The sequence below is a fragment of the Falco biarmicus genome, chromosome 3, assembly GCF_023638135.1.
Source record: "Falco biarmicus isolate bFalBia1 chromosome 3, bFalBia1.pri, whole genome shotgun sequence".
NCBI lineage: Eukaryota > Metazoa > Chordata > Aves > Falconiformes > Falconidae > Falco > Falco biarmicus.
In genome coordinates this window covers 81,517,054-81,532,179 of record NC_079290.1, presented here as the reverse complement: position 1 = coordinate 81,532,179, position 15,126 = coordinate 81,517,054, and the positions used below count along the sequence as shown (strand labels likewise).

The 15,126-nt window shown below is 34.8% G+C and overlaps 1 protein-coding gene across 1 annotated transcript in view; it reads left to right on the top strand.

Moving 5' to 3' along the window:
• ABCA13 (ATP binding cassette subfamily A member 13) overlaps positions 1 to 15,126 on the top strand; it is a 211,693-nt gene that overhangs the window by 51,353 nt on the left and 145,214 nt on the right. Inside the window, exons 21-27 of the mRNA XM_056331501.1 lie at positions 312 to 484; positions 1,630 to 1,706; positions 2,233 to 2,354; positions 5,003 to 5,197; positions 7,197 to 7,361; positions 11,759 to 11,936; positions 13,673 to 13,812. Of these exons, the coding sequence (XP_056187476.1) occupies positions 312 to 484; positions 1,630 to 1,706; positions 2,233 to 2,354; positions 5,003 to 5,197; positions 7,197 to 7,361; positions 11,759 to 11,936; positions 13,673 to 13,812 (1,050 nt within the window). The remainder of the gene's footprint in view (positions 1 to 311; positions 485 to 1,629; positions 1,707 to 2,232; positions 2,355 to 5,002; positions 5,198 to 7,196; positions 7,362 to 11,758; positions 11,937 to 13,672; positions 13,813 to 15,126) is intronic.

Below are 15,126 nucleotides of genomic sequence, written 5' to 3'. Positions count from 1 at the left end.
TCTGTAGTCACCACCACTCTATGACCTCATTTCATTATTCAAATTAAATTTCAAATGAAAACATTGGCATTTCTGTTAATGGATGGATCTCCTTGATAAAATATTTTTGGTTGTTTCTAAAGCCCAAATCTTTGAAAATTGCTTGGTTCTTGAAAACCTCTTGCCCAGTTTCAATTAGAAATACAATGAGTAAAAGACTACTACCTTTTTATCATTTGAAAATAGGCATCATCTAGTTGCCAAGACCTGCTGCTTCAAGCAATAACATAATCTCATGAAATTGCTAACCCTATGATTGCTGTCTTTTGCAGGATATTGAAAGAATGTGGCCTGCTTTTAACAAGGGGGAATGTGAAAATGTGGCATACATAAACCAGAAACTTTCTAATACTTTGGAGAGCTCCCTGAGAGCCTTGCAGAATACCAGCAATGGCAGCTGTGAATGTCAGCTAACGCTGGGGAACATAGAGAGACGACTGCAAATGTAAAACCTTTTACATTTTGGTGTCCTAAACGTTTCTTGTTAGAGATATCATTTTGTGCATATGCTTGTGTTTTAAATTATGTAATTACATGAGAAATAGTGTTTATCCATGTCTCTAAGCTTTGTTCACTTAGCTGGAAATTGAGCAGATACAATGCACACATTATTTAAGTAATTAGCAAAATTCTGGATATTTCTAATAGCCCTTACAATTTTGCTGAGCACTTGCAGCAGATCTTGCTGCTACACAAGGAGAATGTTTTGGATCACAACTAAGAAAATTTTTAATTTTTCATGACCTTGGTTAGGTCAGAATTTTGATATTTTAGTTTTTTCTTTAAAGCTGTTTTGTTACGGCCTTGTCCCCTCAGCTGCTGGATATTGTTTGCAAAACATTAAACATTCAGATCAGTTCAGTAGTTCAAACAGTCAGAAACACAGGATGGTTCTTCTAAACTGACAGGCTTGAACTCCAAATAATTTCAGATATTTGTTAATACCTTGAGGAAAAGTAGTAGATTCTAAGTAAATGAATAAAGCTGCTGCTACAGAGTATTTAAAAGTTATAGTCATTGCTATACTGGTTTGATTGTTGGATCCTTTCCTTAATGGACTTGAATATTCTCTGTGAATTACAGTAATAATACAGAAGAACTTGTGCTTAGGTACTGCTTTTATGGACCATAGACTCATGTTTATTTTTTGAATTATAAATAATAACTGAAGTATGTATACTCTTTATTTGTTAAATTATTATTAGATAGACTTTATTCATCCTGAACTGCAGTGCTTTGTATCTCTAGGGTCTGAAAATATGTGTTCAGTAAGAAACATGGAAGTGAGGCATCGCTAGACCTGTGCTTCTCCATGAACTACTGTTTGCTAGAGCACTTAGCCATCATGGGCAGATCTCTAGATCTGCAGTCTCATATAGGTATGAAATATGGTGGATGCTGCACCATATAAATACAGTGTGAGAAGGTCTGTAGAGGTGCTTACCACATGCACGGTGTGTGCACATAAAGAGCATAATGTGACCCTTTTGCATCATTTAGTGGCCGTTTCACTATTCATATTGCCTTTTATACATAGTAATGTCAATGACTTAGTTCTGATAACTTGTGAAACTAAGGCTATCATTTCAGGGTGGCTGAAAATTTGGAGCTACAGTTGTCAGAATATCCAGCGGCAGCTTTTCTCAGCAATTTTAATATTTTGAATGGTGGGTTCCACTTTTCTTCACTTTTTTACAAGTCAGGGCTGTGTAATTCTGTAGGACAATAATTGTTTCCTTGCTCATCAAACTTTAAAAGGATACTGCTTATGGAGACTACTGACTTAATGCAATAGATTTTCATTGTACATATATGCACATACATGCACTTGAGTTGACATAGAACAGCATTAATTTATTCTGTCAGAGTCTGTCCAATAAAGTGCAAGGATTTATTAGAAAGAAGAGGTGACAAATCTTAAAGGACTAAAGGCGGCTTCACTAATTTCAGATGTTCTTATAATACAGGGATGTGGGATAACTTGTGCTCTTAAAGGATAATGCAAACTGATGCACAAGCCCTTCAGTCTGCCAGGAGAGTGATCCCTACATTTGAAATAGAAGTGAATTACATGATATGAAATTTTTGTGTCCTTTATCACCCCTCCAAACAAATCTAACAAAAAAGTTATAGTCCGTGGGCAATTTAATCAAACAGATTGGTATTGTTGGAACTGTTTTTCTTCTCTTCCAGATGTGAAAGTCAAAGAGTGTGTGCAGAATCTTACTCAGCTGAGGCTGGACATTGGTTCTTCTGTCAATATTTCTGAAGAAACTATCAATACTGTCTTGGAGGCCAGTATCTCTCATTCAAAGGTAAAAGATCAAAAAGAGGTGTTAAATTAAAGGATTAACCTGTAACCTGGTGTGCCAACTAAAACAAAACAAACAACCTTGTTTGTATGGAATCTTATATTTTCACTCATCACTTCTGAGATTTAGGACTTCAAAATAATGATGTGAAGCATTGAGAGATCAATTTATAGTAGCACTAGTCTCCTGCTCTAAATGGCACCACTTCATTGCTTTCAGCAGTGTTTTACACCCTTGTGCTGGCATGGAATTAGAGCTTTGCTATCTTGGTACTGTAGAAAATGTGAGGGTTGTGGAGAAATCAATTCGTATTTTCCCACCTCAGATCCTTGCAGTATGAAGTTGTCTGTTTTTTTTTTTTCCTTCCTTCATATGCTCCTCACTGCTATTACATTATCTTACCAGTATCTTGACTTATGCTCACGTTAATTATCGGTTGTCTCCTGAGTATTCTGAAGGGTGGATTGTGTTAAGTTTTCTGAGTGAAGAACTGTGTGTGTTATCATTACTGCTGTTTCCTGTGATCTCAGTGATTAGTAGAAATAATGAAAAATGCCCCCTAACTTACAGGTTCTCTCTCAGGTTAATGATTGTATGACTGAAAAGAGTTGGGGGTACATTTGGTATAAAACTAGTCGGGTCAATCAAGCAGCCACTGGGTGTCACTGATGCTCTGCTTGCAGAAACAGTTTCAAGTTTTGTCCGTGAAAAGTCTGGTTATTAAAAAGGCAGTTCAGACCATCATAACTACTTATAGACGATTTATTCTTCTGCTTCTTTGACAGTGTGACTGCCTTTATTGGTAGCTTGTTATTTTGATACCAGTAGATGGTAATGAGAGAAGACATCTGGAAGTGATTCAGTTAAATGGGATTCAGTACATCTTTGATCTTTTGGAATAATAATACTAATTGACTGAATTTTCAAATTACTTCCCTTATTTTTTGCAAAGTCCTATGTAGAGTTGTGATATATGTACACATCTCACATTTGCATATCAATACAGAACTTTTTATTTGCTTAAGTGCTTAAATCCTTACCTAGTCCAACTGGATCACTAAAGCTTATTTCTTGTACTGATTGTGCAAGATGCACAAGTACTTTTTAAAGCTATAATTTAGGCATCCCCGTTATGTTTATCGTATATATAGCTACTGCCTGATAACTAATGATAGCTGCAAGCCCATAGCAGTCCCGTGACTGTATGCTACTACTGTGCTTGCCTCTGGAATGGAAAGAGTAAGCCTGCAAGTTATTTGTGCTTATTGCAGTTAGCCTTAATTTCTACCACAATATTATGCTCTGGCCATGCTCATTGCCATATGATTAAGTGTTTTGAAACTGCTCAAAACCTGTAACCTGAAGACTATAAACATTCATCTACTGAACACAGGAGTTTGGATTGGCTCTAGGTCTCACAAAGCTGCAAGGAAAGTTCAGAGGGACTTGATCTAGTGGAGAAAATGCTGAATGAGTTAAAACTAGACTGAAATGGTGATATTAATGTGGAGCATGAGGAAATAAATTTAAAATGTATTCGAGTCAAATTTCTTCTACAACAACAAGTCCAAATCAGTATCTTTTTATGCTGCTAGCAGAATTATATTCACATTCATGTTCTGTTCCTTTTAGATACACACAAAAAGTGAATATTTAAATATATAGGAATTTTTTTTGAATCACAAAGCAAAATTCTATTCCAGAATAAAAATTTAAAAGTTAATTAGCTGGAAATTGCAATGTCGTAGGAATTAAGAAGTGAAATTGCATATCTTGACCAACTTTGACTCCTAATTTGATTTTCTTGGGGATCCTCTCCCTCACTGAATACTGTTGCTAGCTATAGGTACATTCAGTGGAGGCAGTACAGGTTCTGTCCTAAGGAGTACAATGGGACCCTGAGTACTTTACTTTGGCTCCTACAACCTTTGAAGCTGTAATTTTTCTGGACTTGCTGCCATTTGCTTTCTTTCAGGCATGCCAGGAGAAAGGGTAGCTAAGATCTCTTGAGATATCTGGAATGCAAGCATTTGTCTTTTGATGTGTTTTTTTTGTAGGAGGAAACAAACCATCATTATTCAAGGAGTTTTTACTTTAGTCTTGCTCAGGTCTGCTTAGGCATTTCTCCCTTCATCCACTATTAAATAATAACACTTCAAAGGAGTGTTGAACTGAGAATGTGAGCTGGTTCAGAGTGAACATTGCTCCACACAGGCAGCCCTAAGTGTTAAATTTGCATGTCCTCTGAAAGAGGGAAGGTCCACATTGTTTGGTTTTAGTGATTCATACATCTGGATTTTGATTTTTAGGTGTTTTGCAACAAAGGTGTACATCTGCTAGAATGGATGTATTCAATATTATAAATATGCCTGCTTATGGTATGAGTATGAATGCTCATAGAACAAATGATCAACCTGCTCACAGATGAAAGTAAATTTTTATAAGAAATATACTTAATCTCTTTATATGTACATGGAACATAAAGTAAGAACATACCAGTCTGATAGTTGGTAGAGCTCTATAGTTCCTTATTTCAGGTCTGTTGATGATTGCAAATTCTCATGCTACTGTGACAAAATTTTTCACCTTATTGACTATAAAAGAAGGTGATGCATATCAGGGAGAAAACGTTTTAATATACATTGTGACAGGTTTTTTACAGTGCCTTTGTGGTAGCTTTAACTGGAAGATGTGATGAAGAAGTACTTAGCCTGCTGCTAAAGCTACCTGAAAACAATAAAACTTCCCAGGTGGTGGAAGAATTATGTTCTTTACCAGCACTGGACTTGTATACCATGTTTGTACTGGTTATAGAGAATTTGAACTTACGTCATACCATTTACAAGGTAAGACGGGAAAAAACATTCAGTTCCTATGTTTTTGTTTTGAAGGTGGTCTAAAGCATGCAGGTAGATAAATGAACAATTCTATTATTTCTGCAGATGTTCTTTCTCTGTGGAAGCAAACACTGGACATACGGTATTTTTTGTCCTTATTTAGCTCCACAAAGCAAACACAAGAGTTGAAGAATTGGGTTGGTAGATGTTACTGTATTCTATTTCTTGCTTCCTCAGGAAAATTATCACTGAAGAGTTTATTACAAAGCTTTAGATAAAACACAGGAAGATGAAGACATAGCTTTATTAATCTTTAACAGAGTTTGCAGTTCATGCAATTAGTCACTTAATTTTTAAGTGTGAAAGACTGATCTGGCATCATGGAAGCTAAAGCATAGGAGCTCACATTACAAGAATTACAAAATCATTTTATAGGAAAAAATCATAGCACTCTGGAATGCGTTTTATTTACTGTAGAAATCATGCTGGCAATTCAGGTGGCTTCTTCAGGAAGGAGCTTGTCCAGCTCTCAGGATGATCCTATAAGGGCAAACCTCCTATATTCCATATGACCCAAATCAAACGACTTTGACAAGAATAATGCAGTGCTAAAACTGTAATGATGGGAATGCAAAAGTCTTTATCAGAACTGTATTAACTGTACAACTGTATGTAATCTGGGATCTAGTATGGGTTTTCAGTGAGTTAATATTTTTACTTGTAGAGCAAAATGGGATGGGATTTCTGACAGCAGATGTTTATCTCAGTTCTTTTAGGGTAATTGATTGACAGAATATAAAATGTTGCAAGTACAAGCATTGAAAAATTGTTACAACATTGGGAGGAAGAATGTTTTGTTCTAAAGCTGTAGGTGATGAGTTATATTCTGGATGTTGTGTGCACAGTTAAACAGGTTGGCCACATACTTTTAAAAACAAGACAATTTCCCAGAATAGGTTAAGATACCAGAAGGAAAAGAAAAGATTCCTACTTTCTGAATTATCTGCCAACCTGGGTGGGTGGGTGGAGGGAGGTAGGGGGAAGAAAAAACCCAGTGCTTATTCTAATGGGCTTTTCTACTGATCCCTACTGAAGCATAATGAATTTCTAGCAAAGCATAAAAAATTATGTCAGCTCACCCTAAATTATTATGGAACTTTTGCTAATTTTTTAACTGAATAAGTTTTTTTACAGTTTCTTTTTTATTTAATGTGTGAAAATAGGTGAGGGCTGAGAAGAAAATTAAGCACAGACTTTATTATAGTAGCAAGTCAAATAAAGGTGGATAACTTAAAGATAATCACAGGAAGCAGCTGAAAGTATATAATAAGATTATATTGTTTTTATTATCATGCATAGAGAGGTAATGAATCAGTTTGTATTACTGTATCATCTAAATAACATATAACAACAAAGGAAATAGAGGGAAAATTAATAATGCCAAAACTTGCACAGTAGAAAAAGCAAATAGCCAACTGAGCTGTCAAGTAGGGAATAAAATATACACAATTATTTTAGGTAAAAGGCAAAGGGAGGAAGAGTGTGACAGGAAAGTTTGTTGTCTACTATGATTCCTAAAGCAATTAAAGTCATTGCTAGATTTAATTTAATAATTATTTTAATATATTAAACTGTACATTACGCATCTTGAACCTATTGAAGGAATAGTTCTCATTTACACTGATTTCCAAGGGGGCAGGATGCTGCAGATCCCATTAGCATCTTAGTAGGAGAGTTCTTTTCAGCTTAGTAAGTATAAACATGTTCTCTGGATTTTTAATTCCTGATTTGTCACAGGCCAGTTCTAACATTACAAGAGAATTTTTCTTTAGCTGAATTTGACAGTAAGTGGGGAGTTAAATGAAAATTAGCCTTGTTAAACAGAGTTTGCTGTGACATTGTATAATCAGTTTTAGAAAAGTACTGAATGATTTTGAGTATTTCATTGAAAGGTTAAAACTTGTTTCTAATTGGAATTTATTGTTCCAATTTTCCCTTCTTTTCCAAGATTAAGGTACCATCTGAGATAGGCAACATACTAAACATGCTACTGGATGTGGTTTCTAGTATCAGCTTGCTTCTCAATAAAGCCCATCATGTCATGGAAAACCTTCCAGTATTCCTCCAGGGAGTACAAAACACTGGTGTGCTTGACATCTCTGCATTGCAACAGGTATGTGTATGATTTTAATATGCAAACTTAATTCCCATTGTGAGGTGCTTTGGTAATGATGCGTGCTTAGTAAGGAGGAACACTAACAGAAATTGTGTCCCAGAAAGTTGAGAACTTAGAGGGAAGAGAGTCCATAGATTCTAGGAAGATTCTTTTGGTCTCCTTCAAGCATTGTGGTAATTTTGAGACTATTGAGGTGTTATTTCTGTCATCTCTTTTTTTTTTTTTTGGTTAACTTACAAGGTCATAGCCTAAGTTAAAATGGTGTTAGGCTACTGAATAATAATAAGATGTATTATCTGTGATTTGGAGATAGCCACATTTTTTTCTGCTAATATTGTTTATTTTTTTAATGAGCAGACTATTGCTTTGTTTTTATCAAGATAGCATGTGCAGTTCTTGTGTCTGCCATGGGTTTCTGTTTCTGTCATTTTAAGGATTTTGTGTGATAATTGTTCTTGACATTTTAAAAAGAGTGGCATGAGGTGTGAGTGAGGATATTTGTTTTGTCCCTGCCTTTAAGGGCAGTTGCTGTGTGGGCATCTGTAACAGCTAGCGCAGTGGTGGATCTAGTATTAATTACATCTGAAAAATGATTTCCGTTTCTTAGTAGGGTACAATTCCATAAGATGACCTGCTGACCTCTCTGCCATTACCTGCTGCATTTGCTTTTCTGTGTGGAAAGTTTAGGGTTGAATCTGTTTCTAAAATTGCAAACCTTTAAAAAAATCCCTCAGTGGTAAACAGTACAAACTGGTTTGTGAATACAGTACAGAGTAAATACTGTTTTCCCTACTGATATGAATCTTTCTCAAGATCTTCTAATTTATGTGACAGAGAGGCATGTTGTAAAATGCTGTTCTGTGCATATCAGTTTTGGGTTTTATCCTCTTTTATTTGCGGTAGCTCTTTGGCTGCCACAATGAAAGCTGGCTTTCATCAGATGCTTACATCCTTTCTGCTTTCCTTAACCCATTTCTGTTTGTATCAGACTTTCCTTCGAACAGATTTTTTTTTTTTTTTTTTTTGAGTGAAATCACAAAGTTGCTTATTTGGTAGAAGACCCTCTCAGTCCGTCCTGTTGAAAAAAAGCTTGCAATAAAACAAATTGAACAGCAGAGGGCCATCTGGTCACACTTTTAATCTTTGCGCCATGGCAACACATATCCTGTAATATAGCATAGATTTAACCTTGGAATTGTTCCTTTTCACATCTTACCTTTTTGGTCACTTTTTCTGAAACAATCTTTATTTTCTTAATTTTAGTTAATTCATTTTTTCTTGAGAAATTGCTGGGTTTTTTTGTCACCTAATAAATTGTGGAGGATTAAAAAATCAGTGTCTATTTCTTTTGTTAATAAATTAGATGTTTGATGTTTTGAAGGGCTTTACTGTCTGTAACTTTTTTTGTTTTGTAGACTAGTAAAATTTGTTTATTTTTAAGTATCCTTTCTTTTTTTCAGTTTTAACTGGATTTTCTTCTACTTTCCAACCATACCTTTAATTATTGATTATTTTGTTTCCTTCTTTTCTATAGTGGCCAAACTTGTGCTACTCAATAAGTGTGCTTCTGAAGTGCAAATACTGCTTGTACACTTTCCACCTTTAAATATTCTCTTCTATTTCCAAGGAGTCCCTCCTCCAGGGTTTTTATTTTCAGGATAACCAACAGCAAAGTAGTTCAGTGACCTAGGAAGTTTACCAAATAAAGTATGTAAAGCTATTAAAAGTAAGAATATGTAAAATTTCAGCATAGAATAAGACTGGTTGTTGTCTTCTTTAAATTCTAATGGAAAAAGTTTGAAGTTGATTTAAAAAAATTAAATTGCTTCTATAGTGAAAGAAGTAATAAAGTAATTGCCAATTATAGATGTGGACTTTTGTCTGAAAGACAAAATGAAAAGCAAGAAATACATTTAAAATATCTGTAAAATGTGAAGTTGAATTGATATGCTACATATTTTGTAATAAAAGGCCATATTAAATTCTACTGCTCACATAATTTTTGCCTTTAACTGCTCACTACTTATTGTATTCACAACTTATTGTATGTCTTGCCCTATTAAATGTCATGAGATATCCATTATTCTCTGGAACGTTGTGTCACCCGTTCTTGAGTATAGATGAATTTTCTACTTTTCATTCAAATATTGCCATCTAAATTTGACAGGTTTCTGAAAAATAATTTAACCAGATCAGCAATTTTGCCTTCACCCCTCCCCTGATTCTGTCAATTTCAATACAATAAAGACTGTTTTGTTTATGACTCTACCCACAAGTAAGAATATCTGTTTCTCTGCATTTGTTTCCTGTAGCACTTTGGTTTCATCAAACTTTGAATTATCTTTAACCTCCTTGTAGTTTTCCAGGAATATTACAATTAATTTTTATTTTTTTTTTCTCTCTTAATGTAATGATTCTGAATTTTATTTTAGTTTTACGTGTGAGCTGTAACCTGGTATGACTTACAGGATTCTTTTGTTGAATAGCTGATATTACTACTCCATATTAATTTGTTTTTATACGTAATATTTCTTTTAAACATACAGCTGTCCAATTACATCAGAAGCCCCTGTGCTGTGAGGTTTTTTTACTCCATTTGAGAATCCAGTTCCAGATAGCTTTCTAATCTTCAGTACCAGCCTTCCTCTTCCATGAATTTGTTGGAGCAACTGACTTGAATGGTTACTTTGTAGGATGCTGCTTGTTTAGATTCATCAGCCTTGATTACAAGCCTGCTTCATCTAGTTTAAACTAGAAAAACTGGATCAAAGACAACTTTTTGTGAACATTCATCCTATATAGTTCTCCTACTTTATCAAAGCCAAATTTTAGAAAACATATCTTATTGAGTCAGTGGATATTTAGTTGAAAGACAGTAAGTAGATTCAGTCTGTTGGTGGCAGCTTACTGCATAAATATTCATTATTTGAATTTCAAGTTATTTTGATTGGAACTGGAATTAATTAGCAGGTTTGTGCTCTTTGACTGAAATAAGTCTCATTTATCCTTCTAGTGCAAATAGTTACTAATATAGATTCAAAACCACTTTTATTCAGCATTGTACATAAATAAAGTTTATTCCTCCAGTAAAGTCCATGCCAGCAGATTCATTCAAGAGCTGTAGATGATGGTATTACAAAATCTGCATATTATTTATTTACTATGCTATAAGCTGAAACTGTATGCAAAAAGTCAGATTTTGGGACCAGCCAACACTGAGTTTTAAATAACACTTTCTAATATTCCTCCAGGAATACTAAAGAAGCACCTGGCACTTCAGTAAATGCATTGATCAGGATAAACTGTTTCTAACAGTACAATCTTTAAATTGTCTGTAATTCATTCTTTTTGTACTCTTTGAGAATTGACTCTTCTGTTTAAAAAAAATCTCCAATGATAAAAATGCTAATAAATTTCAGTGTCAAATGTGTATGTTTGACATATCACAGTCTTTTTCTGTTTGCCAGTTGTGCAGTCTTCAAATGATATCTGATAATCTAGTTATGTTTTTCTTGACGAGTGTCTGCAAGAGTGATGATTATCAGGCGGGCCAATGCATCCTTCAGTTACACTCTAGAAGCATGTTGCCTTGCAGTTATATCCTCTCAGAACTGTGCACCTGTACAGCCCGCCATGAGATACCAGTTACAACTGAGCATGTTAGCTGAAAAATGAAGCTGCACGGAGAAAGTTGGTTTTAATTTCTATTTATTTAATTTTAATGTGGGGAATGGAATGATGGTGCTTAAGCCATAAAAGTAGTCAATCGCTCTCCTTATTAGACATATGCTAGTCATGAGCAAATGGCAATAAGAAATGTTGGTATGACTCAAGATGTGCAAAAACTAGAAGCACATCTAACAAATTAAAAGACATACTTGAAAAATAGGCTTTTAGGGCATGTGCATTTGAATATCTTTTTTGTTCTTATCAACTGTTTTCACTGCAAACATTATATGGAAGATGGGTTTGGTTGTTTCTAGTGCTTTGTGACATAGCAGCAGTCTGTCAGAAGAGCAGACTTTGTGAAAACTGACGTTACAATCAAGGAATCTGTAGTGCAGTTGTCCTGATATTTTCATTCCTTTTCTGCCTAGGCAATACAGAGTATTTTTCAAAGTTTAATGTTTCAGAGTTTAATGTAGTACACTATACTACTGTCTTAACCTGGAAATTAAAACTGCATTACTGTTGTGTCGTCCCCACCCCCCTCCATGATGAAGGTGATAAGGAGAACAGAAACCAGCACAGCAGGCCCTCATTCTTGTAGGCAGTTTCAACAGACTAATTTTGTCAATCTCCTTGGATGCCGATATTGAGAGAACACCAGGGCTACTCCCTGAAGCTACTAAAAGCAACTTTGATTCATCTGTGTTTCTGTTTGTTTGTTTTAGTTCTTGCAAGGTGGGCAGTTCAGAAGTTCAGCTGTTGGATCCCTGGAGTCTGTAATCAAGGCAGTGTGCAAAGAAGAAACTTCATTTTTCAGCAATGCAAACCTGTTCATCGACATGCCTAGAATCATGGGACTCTTGGATGACAATAAGGCAAAATATGGCATTCCTGAAGACTCAAGTAAGAAAAACTATCAATCACAAGTTGCATGTATGCATTCAGGGTGTAGGGAAGTTTTTCCCTCTAAAATGGAAATATTTATATACCAGCTGACATCTCAATTGACACTGTAATCGGGAGCATGAGGGTCAATCAGTAAAAGTTTTATGGCTACAAGGTAATTGTTTATGAGACACAAGCGATTCTGGTTGTTTTCTATCTTTGCAAATAATAAACAAGACTATTTCTGTCTTAGAGACATATTTATTAGAAATTTTAAAGCACTTGGTGTTAAAAATATATCTTTGAGATACAAGATTAAGAATTTATTGCTACATGCCTTTCTGCTGTGAACACAAAGCTGTGGTATTATTGTGCAGTAAAATATGCAAGCCCTCTGGATAAAGTAAGTTTTTAAATAGTTAATACTCCTGTTCTCTTGATCACCTTTTTCTCCCTTTCTTCAATATACATTTGACTTTACACTGATTGATTTTAGTATCGTTAATAACATTGTTAGTGCCTTGGTGGCCCTGTGCAAGAGAAAAATACAGTGATAGAGTGTCACTAGAGAAGGATCTGTGACTGTAAATCATGACTCTTATGAACTATCAGTTTCTATAGTCTGCAAAGTCTTTCTGAAAATTGCAGCAAACTCAGGTAGTCTTCTGTGTCTTTAGCATATTGATGTTTCTGACTGGTCAGCTTGGAGCCTCTTAATTCTTTTCTGTCATTTATCAATGATTGCATTTAGTAATGATTGTTCCCTTGAAGTAAGTAAAAATTTGGGCAAAGAACTTGTTTTTGGGCAAAGAACTTGGTGTTCTTGATACATTTCTGACACTTGTTTCTTTAACTTTTGGCAGGAATTTAGATGTTTTTGGCCTAGTTTTACATTATGTACAATAATTTGTCTTCTTTGAGGACTTAATGACACTATTTAATAATTCCTCATAGTGCTAGAAATGGGTTGTTTCTAAATCTACTCATAATAAATTTAAAAAAACCACCAAAACAAAACCAAAACCAAACCATCCCAAACACATGAACTGGACATAAAAATCTAAATGTTTCTCACAGGAAACTCATTGTCTTTACTTGAGTGCAAGTGCAGCAGGATATCTTGGAAGATATTCCTTGCATCCTAGTTCTGAATGACATGCACCCTAATGCATTAATAGCTCCATCTGATGCAGGAACATGTTTTTTTGGTTAAGGAGTGGAAAAGTGAATTGACTAGATTTTTCAAATCAAGAAGTTGAGTGTCATGCCAATTTTTTCCCGTACTTTTGGTAGGTTCTTATGAAATTATACAAATAAAAAAGTTTGTATTTATGAAGGTACTTTTGTATTCCTACTTCTTTCTTAAGCAGGAGTAGAAAGCTACAGAACAGAGAGTGTGGAGTTAGTCCATCTTTTTTTTTAAGGTGACTTCCCTCAGCATTCAACTTTTAGGATAGATGGGCTTCATAGACTGCTTTTCAGAAATGTGAGAAGCCCTTTGGACTCTGATTCTTTTTTTCTTGTCTTAATGTTTAGAGTTCTACATCCTCAACACTATCATAGAATGTGGTTAAACAATTTCTATTCAGGGACCTGTAGTGGTTACTTAGTGACAGGTGGATGGTATTTGTCATGGTGCTAAGGCAGATCTGAAATTATGACCCAAGATTTTCTTTTAATTAAAGAAAAAATAAAATAATCCAACTTCACCTGTGTTGTATGTCTTAAATGTGAGTCTGTCTTTGTTTTTGCAGCTCCATTTTGCTTGAAGCTTTATCAGGAGATTTTGCAGTCTTCTAATGGGGCTTTGCTATGGACTTTCCTGAAACCTTTATTACATGGGAAGATACTGTACAATTCAAACATCAACATGATTGACCTGGTGATGGAAAAGGTAAGTATCAAAAGAAACACTATTTCTGTTTATTGATTTTGCCTTTGTACTTCATTTTAAAGGTCCACTTTTTCAGGGTAGGTAGAAACAATTGGATAATTGCCTTTTAGAAAACTGGATCCACCCTGCCCCTGGAGTTCTCACCTTATTCCTACTTTAAGCTTAGTATATCTCTTGTTACAGTGGTTTCACTTCAGCATGAAAAGCAGAAGGTTGTTTAAAGTCCCTTAAACCTTGTATAAAAAGAACACATTAGCAGAAGTGTCATGCTGTATCAAGGTGTAGGATATACATATTCCAAGTAAGCATTTGCCTTCAACATTTTCTTATGATGGGAACTCCGATGGGGCAGCATAGGGAGCTGTGTGGAAGGGACACCAGAGTAATGAAAGCCTGTTCTGAGGGAGTCACTGAGCTGCCTTGAAAAAAATACAAGCCAACCTACAGTACGTCCTTCCTGTTTATGTTTCTAACGCCAGTAGTACGAATGGCCAGTAAATAGCAGAGCTGCCATATTTGTGGATGCTGGTGACTTGATATTATTCAACAATTTTGCTGTCTCCGCAGTTCTGGTATGGTAGGTACTCTGTCTTGAGCATGATTATCTGCAATGATATGTTTGTTCATGACTAGCTTTGAGGTACTTCTGTAAGAGGAGGAATGATGACTTCTTTTAAATACACATTAGTGTTCTGTGTAAATTTTGCATTTATCTTGAAAATGTATTATTTTAACCTGGAATATTACTTATTGCAAGAATGGTAACTTAGATTAATTTAAAATGTAGAAAAAAACCACTACTGCTTGTAAGTAGTACACAAAAAGACTGTAGTAACTTTAAATGTGATGGTAACTATATTCTGTGTAAATGGAATATGTTGTGGTATTTTGATTTATACTCTAAAAAGATAGTAAAAAACTAAGCTGAAAAGCACATACATAGGTAGTAGATACTAGAAAATTTTATAGTTTCTGCTGTGAATTGGAAATAAGGTTTCAATGATTACAATCTTTGCTGTTAAATAACTTAATTTGGGCAATGGGCTGTCTCTGGAGTTGAGTATAATTAATTTTAAATTTTTAGTCAGCTAAAAATGAAGCTGTACTTGATGTTTATAGATGGAAATACCACAAAGAATAAGTTGTAAGAAATGATAAAAATCCCAAATTGTTTTGAATATATGGTTATATTCTATGTTACAGTGATATTTAGAATAATGCACTGAGAACATTTCCACATTATTTTCCCAATTAATATATCAAAATGACATTCTTAAAAATATGTGTAGAAAAGATAAATATCCTGAAATATGC